Source organism: Corythoichthys intestinalis, chromosome 6 (assembly GCF_030265065.1).
Source record: "Corythoichthys intestinalis isolate RoL2023-P3 chromosome 6, ASM3026506v1, whole genome shotgun sequence".
Classification (NCBI taxonomy): domain Eukaryota; kingdom Metazoa; phylum Chordata; class Actinopteri; order Syngnathiformes; family Syngnathidae; genus Corythoichthys; species Corythoichthys intestinalis.
This window is the reverse complement of record NC_080400.1, coordinates 23,959,178-23,985,676: the sequence shown is the minus strand read 5'-3', so window position 1 is coordinate 23,985,676 and position 26,499 is coordinate 23,959,178. Positions and strand designations below refer to the sequence as shown.

At 39.6% G+C, this 26,499-nt stretch overlaps 1 protein-coding gene across 1 annotated transcript; it reads left to right on the top strand.

Annotated features, from left to right (window-relative positions):
* The first annotated feature begins 3,520 nt into the window (after window positions 1-3,520).
* On the top strand, window positions 3,521-26,182 carry calm3a (calmodulin 3a (phosphorylase kinase, delta)). The gene is made up of 6 exons (XM_057839117.1): window positions 3,521-3,733; window positions 11,821-11,851; window positions 12,260-12,403; window positions 16,623-16,729; window positions 19,917-20,052; window positions 24,565-26,182. The coding sequence occupies exons 1-6, from the start codon at window positions 3,731-3,733 to the stop codon at window positions 24,591-24,593; spliced, it is 450 nt and encodes a 149-aa protein (XP_057695100.1). The 5' UTR covers window positions 3,521-3,730; the 3' UTR covers window positions 24,594-26,182.
* The last annotated feature ends 317 nt before the right edge of the window (window positions 26,183-26,499 follow it).

Here is a 26,499-nt window from a genome sequence, read left to right as displayed (position 1 = left end):
AAACACAAACAAAAACGGGGCGCTGTCCAAGAATGGGTCCACTTCAGGGAGATATGAATATGAAGTGACATGAAAAAAAAATTGTGAAATGAAATCACACATCAGAATTTCATAGATGCTGTTATATCTTCCCTACCAATGTTGAGACCAAACCTACGCCCCTGGGCACCACTAGGGTTAAGGGTTACTGCTACTACTCTAGTAACCCTAGTGAGTGGGGGTACATGAAGAGACTTGGCAACAAACACTCTAAGTGGGTCTGACGTGCCACGAAAGATGCGCATGCTGAAAAGCACCTCATACCCACTGTGAAGTATGGGGGTGGGTCAGTGATGCTGTGGGGCTGTTTTGCTTCCAAAGGCCCTGGGAACCTTGTTAGGGTGCATCATGAATGCCTTGAAATACCATGACATTTTAAATCAAAATCTGTTGCCCTCTGCCCGAAAGCTGAAGATGGGTCGTCACTGGATCTTTCAGCAAGACAATGACCCTAAACATATGGCCAAATCTACACAGAAATGGTTCACCAGACACAAAATCAAGCTCCTCCCATGGCCATCTCAGTCCCCAGACCTTGTTTTGTTGGCAAAAGGGGGTTGTACAAAGTATTAACACCAGGGGTGCTAACAATTGAGACACATATTATTTGATGTCAAATATTTTTTTCTATTTGTGGGATTTTTTTCCCCACTGAATGAATGCACTTGTATTGAGGGTTGGATTTTTCTCTTTTTTTCCATTAAGGTCCCATATTATTTGAATTTTAAAAAATTATTAGAAGCTAAAAAAACACATCTTTTTCAGGGGTGCCAATAATTATGGAGGGCACTGTAAGTTAATATTCCTTTCTTTAAAGAAAGTTTGTAGTGTGTCCTTTGGAATCCCTGCATTCGCAGTCTTTTATAACGTTACACGCATGCCAAATTTGTCAGAACACCGGCAAAGTGCGGCAGAAAAATACAGCAAATATGAAATAACATTGGTTTTTAGCCCCGTCGTTTTAAGTACAGGGAAACTACAACTCACCCGCTGAATCAGCGGCTGAATCTCCCGAGATGGGAGAGTGAGAGAAGCCCGCTTCACAAAGATACGATGTTGGAAATTGTAGCACAGTTTTCAGTGTTCTCCTAGCTATGTCAGGATATTCCGAAATGACTTTAACCCAGAACCTCGGTACAGTTGTTGTCTCAAATGTACGTTTAAGGTCGCCGTCATTTGCGATCTCTACAAGCTGATATTCCTTTGGCACAGACATGCTCGAATCACTCAGTTTATTCACATACGGGTTACGAATCTACTCCTTCGCAGTTCGTGGGTCTTTAGTGATTGGGAAGTAGCATACAGTAGATTTTGGTTTCTTTGAGGTTGTGGGCTCATCTTCTGGCTCGTCAGGTTCCCTTTTCCCCGTAAAAAAAATCTGTCCAAAGACGTCCGTTTTTCAATCATTCTAGTGTGGGACTAATTATTTCCGGGAACCAATGTGATGGGCGAGGACCTACGTCATACGCAGTGTTGTCACAGATTACTTGAAAAAGTAATGTAATTACTGATTACGCCTCAAAAAAATAAGCTAGTTACTTTACCGATTACTTCATTATCAAAGTAACTAAGTTACTTTAGAAGTAATCTATCATTTACTTTTTACCCATTTTTCTCCTTTTGCCGCCTCAACATAAGAATGACAACAGAAAAATGTCATCACATGTAAATGACTTTCTGATGATTGAATTTAAAGGGGAATATCTTAGCCACTCCGGAGCCCTGAAACTAACAAATATCTGACAAAGTGCTTGGAATTTGTTGAAATCAACTCCACCGACCAATTAAACCCCGCTAACTCTAAGTTTAAACCTAATGTCAAAACTTCTGAATTTCGGCTTATGGTTAACAGCATATCAGTGCCAATGTAAAACAATGCAAACTGACGGCACAATAATCAACAACACACAAGTGGATTGTACAGTGCAATAAACACAAAGGTGGTGGCGGGCGCGGATGCGCGTGCAGCCGTGCACATTAACAACAAGTACTCCTCTCAACACACACGCGGTCAATTTGGCCACAAAACGTTGCGGTAACTAAGCACTTTACACTCAATCGGACTTACAACATATCCCACAGATGCTAAACGAACACATTATCTCACGGCATAAAAGTGCAACACGCATATGATGTACACAAAGCTTGCCAACTTGAAGCGATGACTGCCCGTCGTTGCTACGGCAAAGCTACGAAACGGCCGTGCATGTAGGGGGTCCAACCTTTTGCTGATACCCTCCAGAATGAAGGAAAAATACTCACCTTCATTCATGGATATCAACAGATCAACATTCCCTCGCAACGTCTCAACACTCGGCGCGAATGTCCACCCGCCTCAGTCCCACAAGACGTAAAGCGAGACCAAAACAGGAAATAGCTAAGAGGTTGTCATGAAAACACATACCGGGAACCTTTTACTTTAGCATTCTCTATTCAAAATGCTCTTCGTACATGACTACAATATTCTTTATTCTACATACGTTATGAGGCAATGAAAAAATAGTAACGCAGAGAAACTAAGGAAACTAACTTTAATCAGATTACTGGTGTAGAAAAATGAATGCGTTAGATTACTCGTTACTGAAAAAAGTAATCAGATTACAGTAACGCGTTACTGACAACACTGGTCACACGTTATTATCGAGGCCAAGCGCACATAGATATACAAAACAAGATGTACTGTCAAGAGTCCAATCAATCCATTTCAATGACGACCTCCTATCCTGTAGTTATATATCTAGAGTAGACAGGGATATTGGTGTGGTAAGCGGCACAGGCCAACGTCAATAGGCCAGAATGCAGTTGTTAATAAATTATATATTATTTCTGCGCGGCCCGGTACCAAATGCGCCACGGACCGGTAGCGGTCCGCGGCCCGGTCGTTGGGGACCCCTGGATTAGACGATCAAATCACTGCCAGCCTCTCCCATTATACAATGGATTAGACGTCTAGCGCAGTCAATGGCAGTCAAATAGTTAAATGAGTGCCCTATAAAGGGTTCATAATTACTGCTTGTTATAACTACTGCTAACTTTGTACAAGTGTTGGGAGGGATTGTTTTGATACTGTTATGTGTTTTTATCTGTCACGATGTTTATCCCAGTTTCAATGTATGTGAATACACTTTCTATTTATTGACTAATATGCGCAAGTAAATATTGAAATGTTGACGGATTGTTATGGCTTGATTTTGTTTACCAGTTAATAGTATTGTCAGTTTTAATCCTCCATACAGCTCCATCCTCTTTATGGCGTGCTACGGTGGTATCCTTGCGCATATGGTGTTATAGTGCAATATAGATCCTTAGTTAGGGATGTAAAACAAACTCAAAATAATATGTACCGAAGATAAAAATAATTATCTATTAAATAAAGGCTCGTCAAATGAATACATGTGACCATATTAGTACGTTATTTGCCACTGCGTGGAGGTCAAGATATGTTTGGGCGGAGGGATACATTCGCCCGAGTGGAGCATGACAGGCCGGCGTCGCTCGCTTGAGGTTTCCGGGCAACTCTACCGCAATCACGCTGTGCAGCTTGATAGATTCCTAGCTATATACACGAATAAAGCTGAATTAGATTTGAGTATTCCTGTCAGAGTGCGCGCCATTGAAGTATTTTAAGCTTCAAAGCTACTACTTGACGGGTTTTCCCTTTCTCCATCGTCGCGGAGCTTGAAAAGTCAAAATGGTGAGTACCAGGCCAACGGTGGTTAGCTAGCTTGGACATGAACGTGGACGCCGCTCGATGCTGCAGTTAACGCTATTAAAACGGCCTCGACGTGACGCTTTCAATATTTAAAAAGTCAGTAATTTATCCTTTCGCTTGGGCATTCTTATTATTTTTAATGAGCGGCTGATAGCTCTAATTGGCTAAAACTATGTGGGCTTTATAACGGTACCGGAATGATTCGGCCGAATCAATATTGGAGGTTATCTTGCAATATGTCCAGTCGTTTTAATTAAAGGATATGTAGTCATGTTTAAAAAAAACAAAAAAAAGTACAGTGCATCCCCGTGTTTAAATGTGTAACTAAAAGCCGCATTCGTGGCTTTGCGGCGTAATAGCACGTTCAATGATTTACAATGGCGTTTAGTTGAATTCTTTCCTGCACTGGTGAGTTTTTTTTCTTGCAGCCTCCTCGTAGCTAAATGTGACCGAAGAAGAGTGGGCGTGGTGGTGCAAAAAGGGGCTGCTAAGAATAGACCACCCGGCCCCGGTGTTATCTTGAAACTCATCTCGTCTCTTCTAACCTTTTGCGAGGAGGCAGATGCATCAAATGTTCGCTAACGCCTTCGTGTATGCCCGCACAATTAGCCGTCCGCAGTTTGCGACTCATGCTGGTTTACGTCAACAGGGGGTTGTGGATTTTCTTTGACATGCGCAACAAGCGTTAAAAAGCGTATTCGCCACCCCAATTTCATTACATAAGAGCACTGCCCACAGGTAGTCTTTAAGGCATGCTTAAACGTCTGCTTGGCATGGACGTAAAGACAGCATGGCTTCTGCGCCATGCCGCTGAACCGCATTCTGCTCCTGCTGAATGAGCCTCCATGCCACCCCCCATCCCCTTTTCTCCTCCTGTGCCACCCACCCATCCCATCCTATCCCATCCCCCCTCCCGCTTCCAACCAAGCCATGCTTGGCGCAGTAGGCTGTCATCATCTGCAGTGCACCCTTCACCATGAGACAAAACTATTTCAAACCCCACCTCAACTATGTTTGAAGCTAACTTCTCGATTCTCTTTCGAGTAATCATTTTCAAAGAGAGTGTTATATTTTGCCTTGTCTTGCAGCATTCTTAGTAACCACCTCCTCCTACAGATGACTCAGTTAAATTGACTTGAAGATCCAGTAGCACTGCACCCACCTTGAGCAACAAAAACACAGTGGGAGACTTTGGGGCTTGTTGAGATGAGGTCTTCGGACATAGCCACTCCCTGTCAAAATCGGTGGGATGTCTATCACCGTCAATGGCGCTAAAATATGGATGCATCTTGATTGCCAGCAGCCTTAGAGGATCTTGACTGATCTTTCAACGCCTAGAAATTATATTATTAAATATACACAGAATGGACCAGTTAAAAGTTATCATTTAATCACTAGTCCGAAAATGTGAAATGTAACTTTTTGGGGGGGGGGGGGGCGGCTTTCAAAACAAATCAGAGTTCTTTGAACATCTTGAAAGTGTTTTCAATATACTGTATCTAATACAGCTGTGAACATTTGGAAAACAATAATAAGGTTAGTGATATTGAGAGTGAAGGCAATTGTGAACCCTCAAATGTCCGAGATCTTAATTAAACTTGTCATATTTGTGTTGCATGTGTACTACTGCTTACTACAACAGTACGTATTCGGGAACATCTTTGCATATTAGGGTTACTACAAATGACTATGGGGTTAATTACTGCTAATTTTTTCTATTAATTTATAATCTGTTCATTTACCTTATACTGGGCTTTGCATTTTTTGCTGGAAACGTGGAGTAGATCCAAAGTCTGTGCTGAGAAAAATTGGGCTATGACTATTGTGACTTAATGCTGGGCTGTAGGGCCTAATGTTTTTTTTCCCTGCCAAAAATTTGATTGTTTTTGTTTGTTTTGTTTTGCTTATTTTTCCTCAGTAAATTTTTAAGAAAACATTCAGAACTCCAGACATAACATTGAACATCTCATAAGTTTTTAAAACCAATTTTAAATGTTGAAGGAAGAGTTAAGTAAATTAAGTGCACCATTTCTGTGTTCATTAATCTTTTTCTCTCCCATATTTGTGCTGTCAGACCCCAAATATGAGTAATTCCTACGTAAGGAAACAGTCTTTCCTATAGAATTCATTGAATTACTGACTCTCGGTTTCCTTTTGGGCAAAAAACAAAATGTGAATAAAAATTCATTCAAAAAGTCGATTAGATCAGAATTGTATCCCATAATATTTGTGCGGCAGCCAAAAAAAAAAAAAAAACGATTCCAATGATGGACGCCGAAATTGCAACATACAGTATATAGTCAGACTAATTGCTGTGGTCTTGGTTCCCACTATACGGTCAAGGACACTCATACAAGCGGTAGATTATGAACTAGAATGCAATATGCAAGCAAAGCGAGCTGAATACAATCAAGCTGCGCTGCAGTCCCATGTTTACGTCATCAGCTTTCGCCCTGTGATCCAGGACTCAACCCGCTGTTTTCACACATTACGCTACCCGGCTAAGGGCTACCCGTTAAAATTCTGGGACTTAACCGGAGTTCAGCGTATGTCTGAAAAGGTCTCATAAAATGCTATTTTTGTTTTCCCACAGAAAGCAGATGATTGCAATTACATTATTTAATATAAATTATAAATTTACTAATAAAAAAAATATATGCACCTATAAAATTTATTTTTGAAATATATTTTTAATCAGTAAAAATAACATTTTTCATGGAAAATGTAAAAAAATAAAAATAAGCATAAAAATATCCCGAAATGAATAAATAAACAAATATTTATTATTAAAGGATAAAGAAAAAGGTTTTGGGCAACTTCTTGGTCAGTCGTGTCAACTATCAAAATAGTTATTGATTAATTTGATAATCAGTTAGTTCCGATTAATCATGGCAGCCCAAATGCATAAACATCATCTATTAGAGTATCAAACACTTCAGCTTCTGTGACTTTCAGCCTGTTGGCCACTTTCTGTCTTCTTAAAATGCTACCCTCACTTTCTACTAGGGCTGCAGCTATCGAATATTTTAGTAGTCGATTAATCGATGGACTAGTTCGAATAATCGAGTAATCGGATAAGGAACATGAAAGATTAAAAGTACCTGAGCTGAGCCTCAAACTGTATTAATTTATTTTAAAACATGAGGATCTATGTAAAGCAAAAGAACAATTGGCTAACATACATAGGAAAAAGTCCACTAGCTTAAATGCTATAAAATGCTAAAGTTTTTTTTACAATGTTTTAAACAAATGGTTCAGACACATATTCCCACAAAAAAACGGCTAAATTTAGATACTAAATTATGAATGCATTAAAAAAACATTAGCTCAAACAAAAACCGAGCTTACGTTGGTCTTAACAGGGAGCAGTTGGATTCAGCCATGTGAAGAGGCAGACCAGAGGGCAGTGTATCCACCCTAATCAATAAAACTAAATGCAAACACTTTCCAAATAAACCATTACAACGCCACTTTAATTAAAAGAATACTCGAGGCAACAAAATTTAATTTGAATATTTTTTTCTAATCGAATACTCGAGTTAATCGATTAATCGTTGCAGTACTAATTTCTGCAGTACAATCTATTGCCTGTGACTTTGAATGAGTGCGGTTTCAACATGAAGATTTCCTTGAAAGACGTCCACAAAAGTAGCAATTTTTTTTCCTGTACTAATTTTCCTGAAAGCGACTAACATGACGAGGAAAATCTTTTTAATAACCACTTCTCTGTCCACACCCATGTTTATGGGGGCTGTACGTTAGCAGGGATGCGCTAAAAACAATTACTCATTAAAAATGAATCCTGAAAAATTATGAAAATAAAGCATTGTTTATCCATTTTAACCGCTTTGCAATTATCAATGCTATTTTCCTATTACAAAGTTTATTATGACATTGAAAGTATAGCTAGAGACATGCAACAGGTTGGCTACACATTGATAACAAACTGAACTTCATGGGATTTCAATTAAAGATTCAGAAATAAAGGTGCTTAATGGCAATGATCTTCTGTGTGCTACATAGGCGACCCTATTCGCGTCTCACTAATTATAGCGGACACGTGTATTTTAGGCCGTGGCGTATTTATACCCAGCACTCATCACACTTTCGCAGCTTTAACTGGACATGCTGTCTGACTTGGACAGGCCTAGTAAAGACCTCACACAGGTGCCAGAGTGACGTGTCAGGTAAAGTTAAAAATGAATTAAGTCATTACACTACTGATTTTCATGTTTTTTAATCGGAGGAAAATAACCAGTGATAAGGCTTGATGGTTAAATCAGTGTGATGAAGAGGTCTTTTATTTAATAACCAAGTATGGTGGTATCACAGTTTAAAAGGGCTTTTAGGTAAGATTGATAGCTTCAGTGAACTTAGAATTGTCAACAAGAAGTTTGGCAGAGTGATTACCCGGTAATTCTTTAAAAGATTAAAGCTGGTAATCGCACAGTAAAGAAAAAAAGTTGAACATGAAATTACTAGTCAACCAGTTTTTAACCACGTTTTGATGCAAAACAGAATCAAGGTAAGATTTTGAACTCAGTATTCCATGTAAACGGTACCTCAGTTGAGTAGTTGAAATGCAACATTTTAAGTAGAGTGGACTTCCGTTGAAGTAAATATTAGGGTTGTCGCCGATCTGAACACATGATCGGAAATCAGGCCCATCAGGCCATTTTTCAAAAGATCAGAATCGGGAGGGACAAAGATCAGGTTTTTACTACTAAAGAAAATACAATGGCATTGCCAAAATAAACAGAAACATACGTTTTATACTCTGCAACACTCTTGGAAAAAGTGGAAGTGGAAGAACTATAAACAGTACAGTAACATGTTTGGAACGTTTGTTAAAAAAAAAATCTATCGGATTGTGACTCTATTGGTAGATTTTCAAAATCGAATAACTCCGTCTCTGGTCAAAAATATGTGATCAGGACATTCCTAGTAAATATAGTCTCTTGCTTCAACAGTTCACCATAGTGGTAGTTCAACTCATTGCCTGACATTGACAATGATAGAGGTCTAATTTATTTAAAGTGGGAGGACTGGCCGTGAATGCGCATGTTTCAGTGCCATTAATGGCGCGAGACGAAGAATCCATTTTGACTAGGAGGGCTGACAGCGATCATTGTATGCCAGCCTCTCCCAATCAAAATGGATTAGATGTCTAGAGGCGTCAGTGGTAGGGAATCAGTTAAGTAAGCGTGGAGCAAATTCAGTCACTACATCAGTGGTCTCAAACCGGTCCTCAAAGGGCCGCAGGGGGTACTGGATTTCATTCCAACCAAACGAGACAAATACCTTTTCACCAATCTGGTTTCTTACAAGTGTAATCAGTTGATTGCAATCAGGTGCTGCTTATGTTAGTAGAAACCTCATTGGTTGAATTGTTTGTGCTGGATCTGTTGGAACAAAAACCAGGACCCACTGCGTCCCTTTGTGGAGTCGGTTTGAGACCGCTGCACTACATTATTTCTTTGTGGGTAAATACTTTGTAAATACAGTGGTACCTCTACGTACAAACAAGGTCCAGGAACGAATTAACTTCTTATGTCGAAATGGTCGTATGTCGAGCAGGATTTTCCCATAAGAATACAATATAATCTTATTAATTGGTTCCACAGCCTAAAAACCTACACAAAATCATTAATAAATGCTGCTGGTACTACTGCAAATAGCAATTACATAGAGCAAAACAAATAAATTATGAGTAAAAATCATAATAATAATACAATAATAGTAATAATAATAACGCCAGTAATAATGTAACGAATGGGGTTCTAATGTGGCTGATGTGTTTTGCGTGGTGTACCTGAACGCACCGTGTGGCTGACTTGACAGAGTGAGGGAGGACTCCACTTTGTTCAGCTGGGGCGGACAATAGGCATTAGAGGCGTGCAAAATTTCCTATTCTTATTTATTATTCACGATTCGGTCGTGGAAGATTCGAGAGCGATTCACAAACATCCAAATTCCGATTTTTGAAATATGCGAAATAAAGCGGAACTAAATCACAGTCAGTGCGGTCTTTGGGACGCAATGAGGAACGGACCGACAACTTATGCCTCTAGATAAAAAAACAATAATACCTGAATGCAGCCGACAGCCGCTTCAAACAACGCCCAAACATCGTTGCCACAAACTATGTTCACATAATGCTACGGTAGACATCACATGTATATGGAACTAGATGCGAAATGACTGACTCGGCAGGCGTTAGCAGTACATGTATAGAGAACCAGATGCAAAATGACAGACTTGCTGGCGTTAGTAAACAGCCACCTTCTTAAAGCAGTAGACTTCTGTGAAAGGCTGTTGTAGCAAACCTTCCGAGTGAACCTAATTAACTTTTTATCTAAAATACTTCTAATTCAGCAAAATCTTGACTTGAATTCATCTTTAAAGATGAAACGATTTTAAACTTTTCACATGTCGAAAGTGGACAGAAGGGAAATTACGGAATAATGGGAGACATTTTAACGGTATATTCACAACATTAAATTTATTGAATGTAGTTTAAAGCTGCTGATACAGAATGGGGACTTGATTACTTTATATACTATTTTCAACTGTTAACTTGATAGTGAAATAGTTGTTTATTTAAGCCTAATAACCCTTTCCCACTGGCCAAAAAACCCATGTCAACCCACTAACAATCGGCTTTTGGTGGCAGTGGGAAAGGTGCAGCGACCCGCCTCGTCCCGTGTCAATCAACCCGCCAAGCGACCCGCGTTAAAATCACCTCGGCTCTGATCGTCATGCAGTGTGAAAGCAAAACCCCGGGTCAACAGTCAACACCCTAATCTACGTGGTGACGTAGGCTCTTACGTGATGCGTCATAACAACGTGCCAGTCGCCTCCCGTTTAACACGCCAAAAGCTCTTCTCCTCCTCCTGTGACTTACACGACTCCTTTCAATTTCAAACCAAAATTCACGTCGCCTACGTTGCCTCAGCACAAGCAGAGTGTTGATCCTTTGCTGCATTTCGACCATTTTGAGGGCAGTAAAAAGCATGCAAACAGAACACAAATGGAAAGGAGGCTTCCATGTTAATCTGCATTGTTTACTTCTTTGAATTCGGTCGCACTTGTAGACGCGCATCTTAGCGTGATGACGTCACGTAACCTTACGCACGGCTGAGGAGGGGTGGGGGGTTAGACGGGTGAAAAAAAAAAAAAAAAAGACACTGCTTTTTTTTGTCAGTAGGAAAGGTGCCAAATGCTATTGCGATTGCTAGTGCCTTGCATCGGCTTGGAAAAAATGCGCGTTGACCCACTAGTTTGAGTAGGAAAGGGGTATAAGATTAATTTTGTACAATTTTTGTAAATAATGTACGAAATATTAAAATCAGCTAATAGCTGGGGGGGGGGGGTCATCAATAATCGATTTATAATTGAATCGTAGCCTCTGAATCGTAATCGAATTGTTAGGTGCCACAAGATTCCCACCTGTAATAGGCATGTTTTGCCTCACAAGTTCTGAAATAGATGATTAAAAACCTGACGAAGCTGGGGACTTTTTGGCAGTGTTACCACAATAATAATGGTCACCTTAACTTAGAAAGACTGGTGAACAGAGGTCAGAGGAGGACCGTTGAGATTCTAGACATTCTACGGCGATATTGTCAGCTCACGGACGCGCCCAACATGCTCTTATTTTTGTATCATTTCCATGGTAAGCCTCACCTTTTTCCTTTTTTTGCCACCTGCACTAACATTCTTGGAATCCATGTTGATTTCTCTCACAAGAAAATCCGGTGTGCGTCACGCTCGCGGGAAAACAAAGTAACTGCGGCGCTGTCACAAATTGTCATATTTTGAGCATGTCGTCAGATGTAGAAACAAATGGCGAGTCAAATTTTACATCGGATGTCGAAAATATCATGTGTCGAAGTGATCGTATGTCGAGGTACCACTGTACTTACAATTTTCAGATGGGCAAATCACATGTTCAACTTTGAGGCTTGTTTTATAGTTGTATAGAGGTGGTATTTGCATCTGTTGTAAAGCAGGTCCTTTGAGTGAAAGTGAGCCACTATTGATTTGTCAATGTCCTCTTCTGTCAACAGGCAGACCAGCTGACCGAGGAACAGATTGCAGGTGAGTACATATTACAGCGATGCTTTTAGCTTTAGCAACTCTGAGGTGACAGAGAGATGATCGACTGCAGAGGATAAACACTTAGCCTGCGGTTGTCACTTGGTATTCTCTGACAAGCCGGTTGACATTCAGCCAAAGCGGAAATCAGGGGGGCTGTGAGTCAGTCTCCTCTGCAAAAACCTTACATATTTATTTTAGAGTCAAAGCTATAAATTCACTAGAGCTTTCACTTAGGCATGCTTCCAGCATTTATTTACTTAGGCATTTTAAAGGGCTGAATGAGTCATAAACACACAGAGGGACACACAAATACACGTTGCTATCGCTTAACTTTGTGTGTCCCCTCTACTGCATGGGAGTCTCTCTGTGTCACGGAGGCCCATGTGAGTTAATTGTGTCAACTTGCAGAGTTCAAGGAAGCGTTCTCGCTGTTCGACAAGGACGGCGACGGAACCATCACCACCAAGGAGCTCGGCACAGTCATGCGTTCCCTGGGCCAAAATCCCACTGAGGCCGAATTGCAGGACATGATCAATGAGGTCGATGCTGACGGTGAGAATGGCAATGTGCTTGGCCTTCATGTCGTGAATGTATAAGCATTTTTAGGTTTATTGTTATACACATGTTACATATTTGGAAGACACTGTTGGAGACATTGTAACAAATTAGCGTTTGTTTAGAGAATTTAATTAGAAATTGCACATGATTATGGGTAGATACTGAGGTTGGTGTGCATAACGTGCAATACAGGTAGAGCGCATGTACGCACGAAGAACAGCACATGTGCACACACGGGGAAGAGCGCATTTACGCCCATGGACAAGTCGCGCAGCTGAGAGAGCGAGAGAGAGAGAGTGGTACCATTACAGCTGCAAGCCTACGCGCACATTTGTTGCTTGGGAAGCGACCACAGAGGCAACGCCTGTATATAACACCATTTGTACTGTTTATTGTGCGTTTTCAAATGTGGTCGAATACTTGGAGCGAGTTTGTGATTGTTTTTGATGAAGTGCGGATGCAGAGACATGCTTATTGTTTGTGTTGTTATTGCTGTATCAGCAGCTAGATACAGTGAATCACAAAAGTGAGGACACCCCACGAATTTCTGCAAACTTAGAAAATGACACTTTGACACAATGAAAAGTAGTCTGTGTACAGCTTATATAACAGAGTTAATTTATTTTCCCCACAAAATAACTCAAAATACAGCCATTAATATCTAAGCCCCTGGCAACAAAAGTGAGTACACCCCATAGAAACTACGTACATCCCTAAATGTCCAATTTGAGTGCTGCTTGTCATTTTCCCTCCAAAATGTCATGTGACAGGAGTGCTGTCAGCATTGCTGCAGAGATGAAAAAGGTAGGCCTGTTAGTGCTCAGACCATACGCCGTACTCTACATCAAATTTGTGTGCATGGCTGTCACCCCAGGAGGAAGCTTCTTCTGACGACTGTACACTAGAAAGCTTCTCTCTGCAGCAATGCTGACAGCACTCCTGTAATGAGTCACATGACATTTTGGAGGGAAAATGACAAGCAATACTCAATTTGGACATTTAGGAATGTATGTAGTTCTCATGCGGTGTACTCACTTTTGTTGCCAGGGGTTTAGATATTAATGGCTACTTTTTTAGATATTTTGAGGGGAATATAAATGAACTCTATCATATACAGGAATGAAAATCTCTCACCTTTCGGCGAAATTCGCCGTTTTGAAGTCAAAAAGGGCGACCTACGTGAATTGCGTAGATCCGAGGAGAAATTCTTTTTGGGAGGAGGGGGGGGTCGGGAGGTTTTATTTAATTATTATTATTATTATCATCATGTGATTAATTTAGTACGTAAACTGAGCACTTAAGAGCACAGTCAGCAAATCCTTCTAGATGCTTCGCTGACGAGAACCAATCATCGGCCCAAGCTGCGTTCCATTATTCCAAACGCGCGCACTCGTTACTGTACATGGAGTGCTCGGAGAGCCTTTCGTTGCATTGCAAAGCTGCGAAAACAAAAAGCAGGCCTTATCCACACCGGGGCAGACCAGAGCGCAGCATACACACTTGCCTGTATTTGCCAGCAGATTGAAGTTGGTGAGTAATGGTTTCAATCGTTTTCACATTTTGCGATATAAAAAAGTTACTGCCATTCGTTGCAGCTTGCGTTGAACACTGCCAGAGCTAGCCAAATCTCCCATGAAAAAAAATAGCTCCCGTTAAATTGGCGTCAAGCTTGTGTATTTAGCGGTAATACAAACAAAGAAACACACTGTTGAGTCAAATTAAGCGGCATGCTCTCGGATGGAAGGGGCGCCTCACATCGCTCCCGTCGTCCGCCGGAGACGCGTTATTTTCGGCTTGGATTTGAGCTGACGGCCGGTGTCGGCACAACACCGGCCCGACGAGTGGTGGGAATGAGTCCTGCTTCTTAAAGCTTTTCAGAAATACAGGGATCCCTCGTTTTTCGTGGTTAATGGGGACCAGAACCCGCCGCAATAAGTGAAAACCGCGAAGTAGCACCCCCCCATTTTTTTTGTGCGTGTTCAATGCATTTATTCAGATTTTACATTGGAAAAAAAGATACATATATATAAGACATGTTTTTTCACTTTTTTCACCCAAGTATCATTTATGAATGGTTTTCAAGCACTTCAAAATGTAAGAATTATGATAAGTTTTAAACATGTTACTGCCCCACCGAATTATTTTTAAACAAGAATAAAGTAGTAAGAAAATGCTTGGCTTTATTAAATGCTTCATAGTGAGTCTACTCAAACCCTCTCAGGCTTTGGTAAACGGTGATTGACACACGTGCAAAGTTTTTCTTTTTATATATATTTTTTTGTTTGAAGCAACTTCTTTGATTGAATAATAAAGACACAAATGTCCTAGCCAAAATGTGGCCCAAATGCAAAACAACATTACTTCAATGGAAAAATTTGTTTCAATCAAGAAAAATAATTTTCATATGCTTTTTTGTCTCAAATTTAATTTTGCAATCAAAAACAATTTTTTTATTGAAGTGACTTTTTGGGGATTAAAAGTATATACTGTATTTTGATTGTAGCAACTTTGTTTTTGATAGAAGTAACTTTGTTTTTTGATTGAATAACAAAAACACAAATCGTTATTGAGAGAGAAAGAAATTACGAAAGCTTTAAAACTAAAAGCCACCGGGGAGTCTGTTTTTTAAAAATATTTATATTTCATTACATAGACATGCGTCGTAGGGAAGGGAGATTGAGGGATAAAAAAAGGAGTTAGATGAGGCTGCTAAAGGCAGTGGATACCTCATCAGCTGGGTGAATAGCAGACCTGGTAAGAACAAGTTTGCAAGGATAGTCGGGTATTAAATACAATTATAAACACAATTACAATGTTATTTTTCTATAAGATTTTTATGTCATTGCTTTATTAATCATTAGGTGCTAGAGTTGTTAAGTATGGATAATAATGAAATAATAGTTTTAAGAAAACTGTGCTGTTGGTGGGTCAGTGACCATCTGATGTGGTTTGTTCTCATATGAACAAGTTGAGGAAGGAAGTTTTGATGCAGAGGTTGAAGGAAGAAAAGAGGCAGACTGACTGAGTCACAGCCAGAAAGTGTTGATGACAGTTTTGATTTCTATTCACTGTTGCCCCCTCCCAATTAAAGTATGTCACAGTCGCAGCCAATTATTATCTAAAGCTGGTTAAAATTGAAGTTATGTTGTTTTAAGGTGTATTAAATACTTGTTCATGTGCTCCTTTTGATCTACGAGCACCGGACCCTGCACCGGTCTCTGCACGGCCCTGCTGAAACACAGTGTGGGTCGACAGAGCTCAATATTTTGTTGGGGTGTACAGTGTACTGGAACATATTTCCTCCACACCCTTCTCACCTTTTTAACCCCTGACCCATTTTCATGCCTGCATATAAGATGCAAAGAGACTACTTTTCATTGTGTCATTTTGTCAGTGTTGTCCCATGAAAAGATATACTTAAATATCTGCAGAAATGTGAGGGGTGTACTCACTTTTGTAATACACAGTATAAATTATATTCAAGATGAAACTGCTATAATTTCATTTTTATTTTAGTATCATTCTGCAAGTGTTGATGCTGCTGAATACGGTCAGCAACCCACTCGGACGTCTGTCATTTTCATTTCGGAGCTTAGCTAGTTGTGACATGTTTGGCTTTCGAGTAGTAGTTAGTACAAGTTGACAGAATGACAAAACGCTGACATGGCAACAAGAGAGTACTCAGCCTAGATGAAATGCTAGCAGACAACAAAAATATGCAGCTCATTTTGGGTGTGACATCATCTTTTGTTTGGAGACTTTTGAGTGGGTGGGGCCAAAGCTACTGAGAAATTAATCAAATTTATTTCTATAGGTCTGCTAGTATTTTAATATCACTTGCTCTAATATTTAAAAGTTCCTTCAACAATGGGAGGTTGGTTCGGTTACTCATGCAATATACAAAAGTACTGCCTGTCAGCGACAATTTTAAATCACCCAATTTTGATTAAATATAAGTGAGAACTAGTTGACAATCGTCATTTTACGTGATAAAGTAAATTGGGGAAAAAATTCATTATTTGAATTCAACAACTAAAAATGAATGCATTTTCTTTACCAGTCTTGAACACTTTTTACGTACTCGGCCAAAAATATTTTATTTGTACTCTGGCAACTCAATCACAAAGAAACCTTAAAATGTAACAACAGAATGTTTACCTTTTAAAATTGTGTATCCAATTTTTCACTGGAATTGCTTTGTGTACCTTCTTAGGTAACGGGACAATTGATTTCCCTGAGTTCCTGACAATGATGGCGAGGAAGATGAAGGACACAGACAGCGAAGAGGAGATCAGAGAAGCATTCAGAGTCTTTGACAAGGTCAGGAATGTTGCAAAACAATAGCCGCGGTCGGCTTTCTGTGGTGCCCGCTTCTCTTTTTTTAATGTTTTATTTATTTATTTTTTAAAATTTGTTTTAATCATACAGTGGCTGTGTGATTAGTTAGCAAGGTGCAAAGAAAGCCCCTCAAGGAATCACTGCGTTTATTATTGTTTGACAAACAACTGCCTTTCGGGGGGCTTCATGCAAGTGCAGCAATATCTTAAATTTATGAGTTTTAATTTGTTCAAATGAAAGTACCCTTAATCCATTCCAGCAGCTGCCACTGCTCCCCCCAAAAATGTATAAAGGTCTAAAACAGTGTTTTTCAAGCACTCCGCACAGCAGACTACCTGGAATTCCTAGCATGCTTTGCGGGGACCTTTTAGAAATTGCTATTGATAATTATTTTATTGCTTGTTAATAGGCATGTGCCGGTATGAGATTTTTACGGTACGATAACCGTGAGCAAAAATACCGCGGTTTCACGGTATTGCAATTATAGCTCCAAAATTTTGAGATGTATGGGTTTTTAAAAAAAAGAAAAAGAAAAAAAAATTTTTTTTAATTAAAAACTTTTTTCGATTGAACAGGTTTTTTTTTCAGAACATATTTGCAAATTGGAACATGAATATAATGTGAAAATAAATTAATGTGAAAATAAATAAATTAACAAAAAAATAACAAATATTTTATATAGAATTAAAATAAATAAAACCTAGACTATACCCACAGCCACAGCTCAAGTTGCTCAATATTAGAGCAAGAACAAAATAATTGCTATAAAAAGTAAAAACACTTCTAAATAAAATTAAAAATATATACTGTATGACTTTTTTTGAGGGGGAGAAGCTGAAGTTTCGTCATTTTCAGCCACTGTGTCAACTTTCTTCTACATGATGTCATGCCTTTGTGTTAAAAAGAACAAAGAATTCATAAGTTAATAAGTTAGTTAAAAATGTATAAGTTAGTTAAAATGTAAATATTGTTGAGGAAATAGAGGTTAGATTTTGTGCCCGAACCCGAACCCGACCCGACCCGACCCGACCCGACCCGACATTCGGGTCGGGTCGGGTCGGGCCCACATTTTAAGCATTCACGTTCAGGTCAGTTCGGGTCGGGCCGCCATGCCGGACTAATAAATTATTTAAAAAAAAAAAAAAAAAAAAAATGGAGAGCAGGCTCTCTGTATTGCGCTTCTGCTTGTGCGTGTGCACGAACGCCGTGGCGCCGGCCGCTTTTTATTCTTGTCCTCCCGCTGTACCGTTTGCGCACGGCCGAGGCGCCGCCCTCTCCTGTTCCCTCTCCTTGACAGAGAGGCGCGTCCATGTGAGAACAATATCCCACACACTCAGAAATATGTTTAACAAACTTTCCCAGCGTTATTTCGTTGTGTGAATGCTTTGATAATTCTCAAAAAAATATGTAGATTATTTAAACATTAAGAAAACTTGCGTTTTTTTCTGCCAACTCAAAGAAATGAAAATAAATTGCTGCTGCTGCGTTTTTTTCCGCGTCACTCAAAAAAAAAAAAAAAAAAATGGAGAGCAGGCTCTCTGTATTGCGCTTCTGCTTGTGCGTGTGCACGAACGCCGTGGCGCCGGCCGCTTTTTATTCTTGTCCTCCCGCTGTACCGTTTGCGCACGGCCGAGGCGCCGCCCTCTCCTGTTCCCTCTCCTTGACAGAGAGGCGCGTCCATGTGAGAACAATATCCCACACACTCAGAAATATGTTTAACAAACTTTCCCAGCGTTATTTCGTTGTGTGAATGCTTTGATAATTCTCAAAAAAATATGTAGATTATTTAAACATTAAGAAAACTTGCGTTTTTTTCTGCCAACTCAAAGAAATGAAAATAAATTGCTGCTGCTGCGTTTTTTTCCGCGTCACTCAAAAAAAAAAAAAAAAAAATGGAGAGCAGGCTCTCTGTATTGCGCTTTTGCTTGTGCGTGTGCACGAACGCCGTGGCGCTGGCCGCTCTTTATTCTTGTCCTCCCGCTGTACCGTTTGCGCACGGCCGAGGCGCCGCCCTCATTTTCATTTCCTTGTCAGAGAGGCGCGTCCATGTGAGAACAATATCCCACACACTCAGAAATATGTTTAACAAACTTTCCCAGCGTTATTTCGTTGTGTGAATGCTTTGATAATTCTCAAAAAAATATGTAGATTATTTAAACATTAAGAAAACTTGCGTATTTTTTCTGCCAACTCGAAGAAATGAAAATAAATTGCTGCTGCTGCGTTTTTTCCGCGTCACTCAAAAAAAAAAAAAAAAAAAAAAAAAAAAAAAAATCAGGTTTTTCGGGCTCGGGCCTGCAAATCTAGTTAAGTGATCGAGCTCGGGCCGGGTCGGGCCTCAATACCAGCGGGCCGTGTCGGGTCGGGCTGGATTTTTTAGGCCCGAACTAGGCTCTCTGAGGAAAGGTTTTATCTAAAACAAAAAGTGAGGAGTGAGACCTCTTTTCGCAATTAGCGATCTTTGACGCGATCCTTTTTTTTTTTTTTTTTTGTTAACTCCCCCTTCATTCAAGCTTGTTTCTCACTCAGCGGCTGTGAGACATAAAACGTCGACGAAGCTGCTCTCCCAGCTTAGCCTTGGCTAACATTCGTCTTTGTAAGTTTTAGTTAGTTTGTATATTGAATTTGAAAGGAAAGTGTATGTTTTGTTTTTGGCGACCTTTTTCATGGTGCTACTGCTATCCTTTTGAACCTGTGGAAAAATACAATTGTATAACGTTTTAAATGTATTCATTTGTATATTTCACCACGATTTGAGAGCTCAATAAATTGAAGAAAAGTACGCCTTGTGTTTGGAGGGTTTGTTTTTGGGTTTGCTGGCTGTTTAGCAGAATAGAGTCACTAACACTCACGTCAACAAACAGGGGAAGGGTGAGCGCTGCCGCACCAAGCCACTTCGGCTGCATTTTGGCACATGAAAAATAGCGAATACCGTACTAAGGTATGACGGAAAATTTTAGTGGTTTTGAAACCGCGACGTTTTCACACCACGGTAAACCGTGAAACCGGTAACCGGCACATGTCTACTTGTTAATGACTACCATTTACCCATTGTAGCAGCAGCTGTCACTCCTCCACCACTTCACAATTGATTCATTTTTATGAACTCGATTGTTTTATTTTTGCAGCATATCTTTATTAAGTGCTCACTTAAGACATCTCTATGCAGGATGGCAACGGCTACATTAGCGCAGCAGAGCTACGGCACGTCATGACCAACTTGGGGGAGAAGCTTACTGACGAGGAGGTGGACGAAATGATACGCGAGGCTGACATTGACGGCGACGGTCAGGTCAACTACGAGGGTGAGATATTTGGGATGACAATGATAGTCTTGTAAATTGGACAGTAAAGGCTGCAACTAACGATTATTTCGCGCGCGATTAATTCAACGATTAATTGATTAATCGGATAAATGTTATTTTTCAATCACTTTCACAATTTAACTTGAATATATTTTCGGCATGTTGAAAGTAACAATGAAGACAAAATGGATTACTATTTCCTTCGAAAATATTTTATTACAGCTTCCTGACTTAACTGTAGTCTACAACTGTACTGTTTTAAGTACATAAATTTAATTTTTAATAAAAGTTCTGATTATAAAACAAGATTTTCTAAGTACACAAATCAGACAAAAGTTGTTGTTCATGCTAATAAAAATAAGTGTTGCTGATTGAACATTTTTTCTTGTGGGCAAAGCGCTGGCATAAATTGTGTCAATGACTTTTATTTGTTTTTAAACCGGGGTAGCCAACTCCGGTCCTCGAGGGGCCATATCCAGCTTGTTTTCTATGTCTCCCTCCTTTAAAATACCCGACTCAGCTCATCAGTAAGCTCTGCAGGAGGTTGATAACGATCCAGATTATTTGAGTCAGGTGTGTTGGAGGAGGGAGATATGGAAAAACAAGCTGGATAGGGGCCCTCGAGGACCGGCGTTGGCTACCCCTGCTTTAAACAAACTAAACAAAATCAAATAAGGAGGAAGCAGACTGTAGTGAATCAGTTTTCGTTATCAAACAGTTGTTCATAAATACAATCCAAATCCAACATGGTACCCGCGGGTTATTAAAAGTATTAAAAAAGCATTGAATTTAGTTTTCCATTATTAAATGTATTAAAAGTATTAAATTAGCTGTCGTAAGTCTGGAATTTTTTCACCGTGGTTTTAATTTTCAAGAACATCTCAGTGCAACCTAAATTATATCCGTGACGAAGTTTTTTTTTTTTTTTTTTAAATCCATAACGAAGATTACGCGTAGAATTCTTACGATGCACTGCACCTCGTGCGTACGCACCGTTAGCATCATTAGCATCAACATCACAACAGCAGGCAATCGCACAGTACTGTGTGCCAACACAAGGAACTGCTCAGATGCCTTAGTTGTTATGTTCGACAAAAGCCTCAACAAGACAACCAAGTCCAAACAGTTGGACCAGCATGTGAGGTATTGGCTCGGCGACCAAGTCTCATCCAGATACTTTGGGTTGCAGTTTATGGGTCATGCAAAGGCAGTGGACCTGCTTAACATTTCAAAATAAGTTGCCAATTTCTCCAATTAAAATGTTTTAGATGCAGTAATTTATTTCTGCACGGTTTGCCTTTCGAATGAATGTGAATTTCGCAGTTTTAACTCAAGAGTTAGCCATGTTCAACGGGGTATTTGCAGGTGCACTAGCCTTAGCATGGATAAACTGGAGTCGTAGATTCACCATCACTTGCCACGTTTACATGGAGCCAAATATTCCAATTACAATCGGAATATTTGTTCAAACCGAATAAATGTGTTCCATATAAACACCTCATTCAGAATGAACAGGCCCAAACCGAATGGAATTTCATTCCGATTTACAGGGGTGGAATATTCCTTTTCCCAAACTGATTAGAAGTAAAATTATATCATGTAAACAGGGAAGCGGAATGGTGTCTGGCTGCGTTTTTTCTGCACATGCGCCGCACTGACGTGGTGACGTCACTTGGTGACGTAAGTAACGTCACTTGCAACATGGCTTCCAAGCACACGCACAGCGCACCCACACAACTTTTTAAATGAACGGCGTATCATTCTGAAGTTTTGTTTCCACTCGAAAAGTTAAAACAGCAGCTGATCTGACGATCGATCTCCATGTTTTGCAACGTGACGCTTTGTTTTGATTAATCTGCGCATGTCAGACGGCAGTTGTCAAACGTCCTTTCGGAATAAAGGCAGACACATGTAAACGTTGGATCGGAATAGATGAAGTGACATGTAAACAGCTGATGTGAAATTTCCATTCGGAATGATTTGAATCGGTATGAATAAAAGTCAGCGTGTAAACGTGGCTACTCTCAGATACACAACACGGTTGACACTGTCTATTATTGGAATGAGTGCGGGGTAACTTTGATCTGAACAACATGGCAGGGTGATAGGCAAATTATAATGTAGGTGATAGTAAAACACCTCCTGGTATATTTAAATGTTTTTCTTGATTAAATAAAAGTATGGATTTTCTCTATCTGATTAAAAGAAATGTCAGTAGCTAACAAAGGATTAACATGTGTTTTTTATACTTCTTGTAATGTGATTAGAAAAAAAAACAATTACCAAGGGAAATGGTCATGTGTAGCTTTTTTATTTTGTGATAATTAATGGTAAACTACTGCCATTTAGTGGCTGTTTTTTAAACTTTCACTGCCAATTGCAAGCACTTTACAGTTAAGGTGGCCAACTTGACAATCACCTATCTACCACCTTGACTAGGTCCTCTTAAAAGGGAAACCTGTTGTATTGCAAATGTAATTTCTGAAGTTGCTTTATAAAAATAGTGTAAAATCCATTTTATCTTGGGAAAATTCTGAAAGACCTTATATTTAAATGTTTTAATTGTCTTCAATAAATGTGCATTCTTTTGTCAAACACACTTAGTAATTGAGGTTAAATTTGATGTTCAGTGCTTTTTTTTTTTTTTAATATGATTCAATATTATCTAAATAACGGGTGCGAGAAAAGTATTAATTTTCAGTTGAAATGGCATTTAAAAAGGTCTTAAAAGTCTTGAATTTAGATTTATCAATCCTGGGGGGACCCTGTCCAATGTCAAAGCACACTCTCTTGTGTGACAATTTAGTTTGAATGAGAGTTCGTGTTGAAATGAGACTTTAAGCTGTTATAGGAATGGGTTTGTGTCTTTTTTTCCCCCCTTTTTTCTTTTTTCTTTTTTTTTTTTTTAATAAAACGGAATGAGACAATTTTACTATCGTAACAGAAACTTAAGTGCTAATATGCTCCTCCAAAACCCAATACAAAAGGACACTTAAAGCGGAAGTGCAGGATATTTGACATTAGGCTTAATCTTCGAGTTAGCAGGGGTTTAGTTAGTTGGTGGAGTTGATTTCAACAAATTCCATTTCGTTTTCAAGTTATTTGTTAGTTTCAGGGCTCCGGAGTGGCTAAGCTAGCGCGAGTGAATGGCACCATTATAACATGCCAATAGAAAATGAAAATTATCGATGACCCACACAATCGATATTGTTGGCTATGTTTTCAGGATAAAGTTATTAAAACTTACCATTGCATGTCAATAATGGCTGTATGAAAAACAACATTTGTAGTCCAGAAGCTCTGCAGAGGAGCAGGGCGGAGTGCTATAACAGGTTGGGTTTTTTTCAACGCTGATTTATGTCGTAGCCTGCAGCAATTGACCAGTTTATATTTTTCCTCCTTCATAGGGAATTTGTGGAAACTTTCATTTTCCCATTTCTTCGATATGTTTCCACAGCCTCTAAATGCACATTTTGCCATGTTGCCGGCCGTCAGTTCACTCAGCAGACTGATGCTGCATTCGAGGAAGGTGGGTAGTCAAGAGTTTCCAACCTCCGATCTGGAAAAATGTGATCGGAACGCCTCCAATATTTGATCGCTTATGAGAAGTCAGGCTTGCTGGAGGTCAAAATGTCTTTTGAAGGCCAAAATAAAAAAGAACTTGTGGCGATCAGCCAGCTTTGCTGTTTACATTCGTTTGGAATGCTTTAAGCTCGCAACTGGTACCCTCCGAGCGGGATAAGTCTGATTTCCCACCTTCCTCGAATGCAGCGTGAAAACAAATGACCGAAGCTCTTTATTGCGGTCATATTACGCATCTAAAAAATACATAGTCCTGCAGAATGAAATGAATTAAGGCAGTTTGGTGTGGCATTGTTTTGGCTGCATGGGGGTTTTGAAACGGTGAGATGTGTTTTGAATTTGACTATGTTGGATCTGTTCGGAGATCTGTATAGTTTTTTTATTGGCATGCCATAATGGTGTCATTGACTCGTGCTACCTCAGCCACTCCGGAGCCCTTAAACTAACAAATAACTTGCAAACGAAATGGAATTTGTTGAAATCAACTCTACCAACTAACTAAACCCCTGATAACTCAAAGATTAAGCCTAATGTCAAAAAACCTGAACTTCCACTTTAAGACAATGATTAGCATAATCACTAACTAGCTTAGCGCTTTGTGCAAAGTAGTAACATCTCATCAACAAAGTATACAAAAAATACAACTGGTTTCATTTACTCACACCTCTGATGGAGGATCTAATAACACACAAGACAATCTAACACTCTACACTTGGTTATATTATTGTTACAGTAACCCAACCTGAGTGTACCAGTGAACGCTCTCTCTTGCCCTTTGTTGGCAAAAAGGATTAATTTTTATCAATTTAATCAATTAATTGTTGCAGCCTTATGGACAGTCCACAGAGAAGATAACTCACTGGCAAAAGGAGAATAGGCAGGTGTAAAACAAGAGTATTCATAATGCTTTTGTGTGTTTGTGTCTTCCAGAATTTGTCCAGATGATGACTGCCAAGTGAAGAGAAGGCAGAATTTTCTCTTAAACGTTGCTTGTCCTCTTGAGATCACTGTCTTTAGGAACAAAAAGGAACAATTATCAGCTGATGCCCCCACTCCTTTTACTCCCCCTAAACAAAACCAAACATTTCATGTAGAATTTGGCCACTTGTGCTTAATACATCCAAGTACTTCTGAGGTATCTGTTAAGCAATCATCTACAGACGAATCCCCGAAGAAGTTAATGGACCAAGCTTTAAGAGGGCCAACGGCCTTTTACTTCTGACCAAGATTCTGCCGAGTCACCCAGCTCATGAATAATTTAGAGGAAAGAGCAGCGCTGCCACTGCAAGAGCGGTGGGTGGGTTAGGAACTGATGCCACCGATCACTTTAGAGAAGTCGGTTATTCTAATCGCTCCGCTTCCACAAAGAACCTCACCTCTTTACTAGCACCAGTGGTGATTCTCTCAATACCAATTTGACTACTCTTGCATGCAGCCGTTCTGTGGTGGTCTCCTGTCTCGACAAGGTGGTTCTGATCCCATCAGAGGTAGTGGTCAGATATTGTATACAGTGGAGGTATATACTTTCATATATAGCTATATATCTGTACAAAAAATATGTGTCACTATTGATTATTTCAAGAGCAACTAGTTGCAGTTTGTGGTGTTCATTGGTGCTTGGTTGGAAAAGAGCATTTTAAAAGTTTGGCTAAGAAGACTGATTGATCCCCAGAGGGGTGTCCTCTAGTTTTGAGCTGGTGGCTTTATACATTGCCACGGCAACTGATCGGAAGCGCTCTTGTGATGTGTTGCTTGATGCTGATTATTGTGAAGACACTCTGGAGGACTGCTGTTAATACATTTGTTCTGCAAACTGATATCCTGACGATACAATATCGATGTAATGCTTTCTCAATGTGTTCTCAAATATTATGTGTTGACGAAAACTTTGTCACAAAATATCTCTCGTTATATAATACAATATATTGGTGTGTCGTAAAGTTTGCATTGCCTGTTGTTGTTGTAGTAGTAAATAGCCGTGCTGTTTTCTCTTTGGTTTTGAAATGTGCCATAACGTTCCCTAAATGCCTCAACCTTCTCGCAAGTTACAGTACGTCTACGATACTCTTAAACTAGATTACATAATGGCACTTGTGTATACTACTTGTGTACGTATATCATGATGTGGATATTGCAAAAAGGTAACAAAATTTGACTGCTGCGATAACTCGCGTCTTTCCCTAATTTCTCATCCTTGTTGGCTGTTGCTTCTTCAGTTTGTAGTCCAGTGATTTCACCTCCAACCTGCTTGCTTGTTTTACTCAACAGAATACATGTACTGTATATTTACAAATACCTAACATAGTCAGCCTGTTCTAATAAAACATGAGAATGGTTGTAGCAATTAATTGGGCTGGTTTAAGAATTTTAACGATTAAAGTGAATCACTGTTGGAGCGATTGAAACTTAAAACAACTTTGAGGCATTTCAATCAGTGATGTGTGATTCTGAAATGAGGAAGTAAACGTTAATGGACTGTTAGATTTTGGTGTCTCAAAAGATGTGATATATTTTCCATAAATCAATAAACTGAATGAGCTTTACTTCACCCAAATTTACCATGTCATGACTGTGCTCATCTTTCAATGCCAGACAATGAGTAAAATGAGGGATAAACACAAAAAATTGGAACCGCTTACGAATGCAGCCATTTTTTGATGTCAGTAATACTTACCCACAGGTGCATTTAAAATGGGTATTAATGAAGTCGCAAGGAATGGCAGGCAATCGATGATACTCTCATTTGATTGGCTAAAATGTTGGGCAGCCAATACCTGGGAATGTTGGATTTATTTTTTCTCCACTATTACACATCAGAAAAACTCAATTCCGTTTTTGATTTATCAAACCAGATTCTTTCCACTG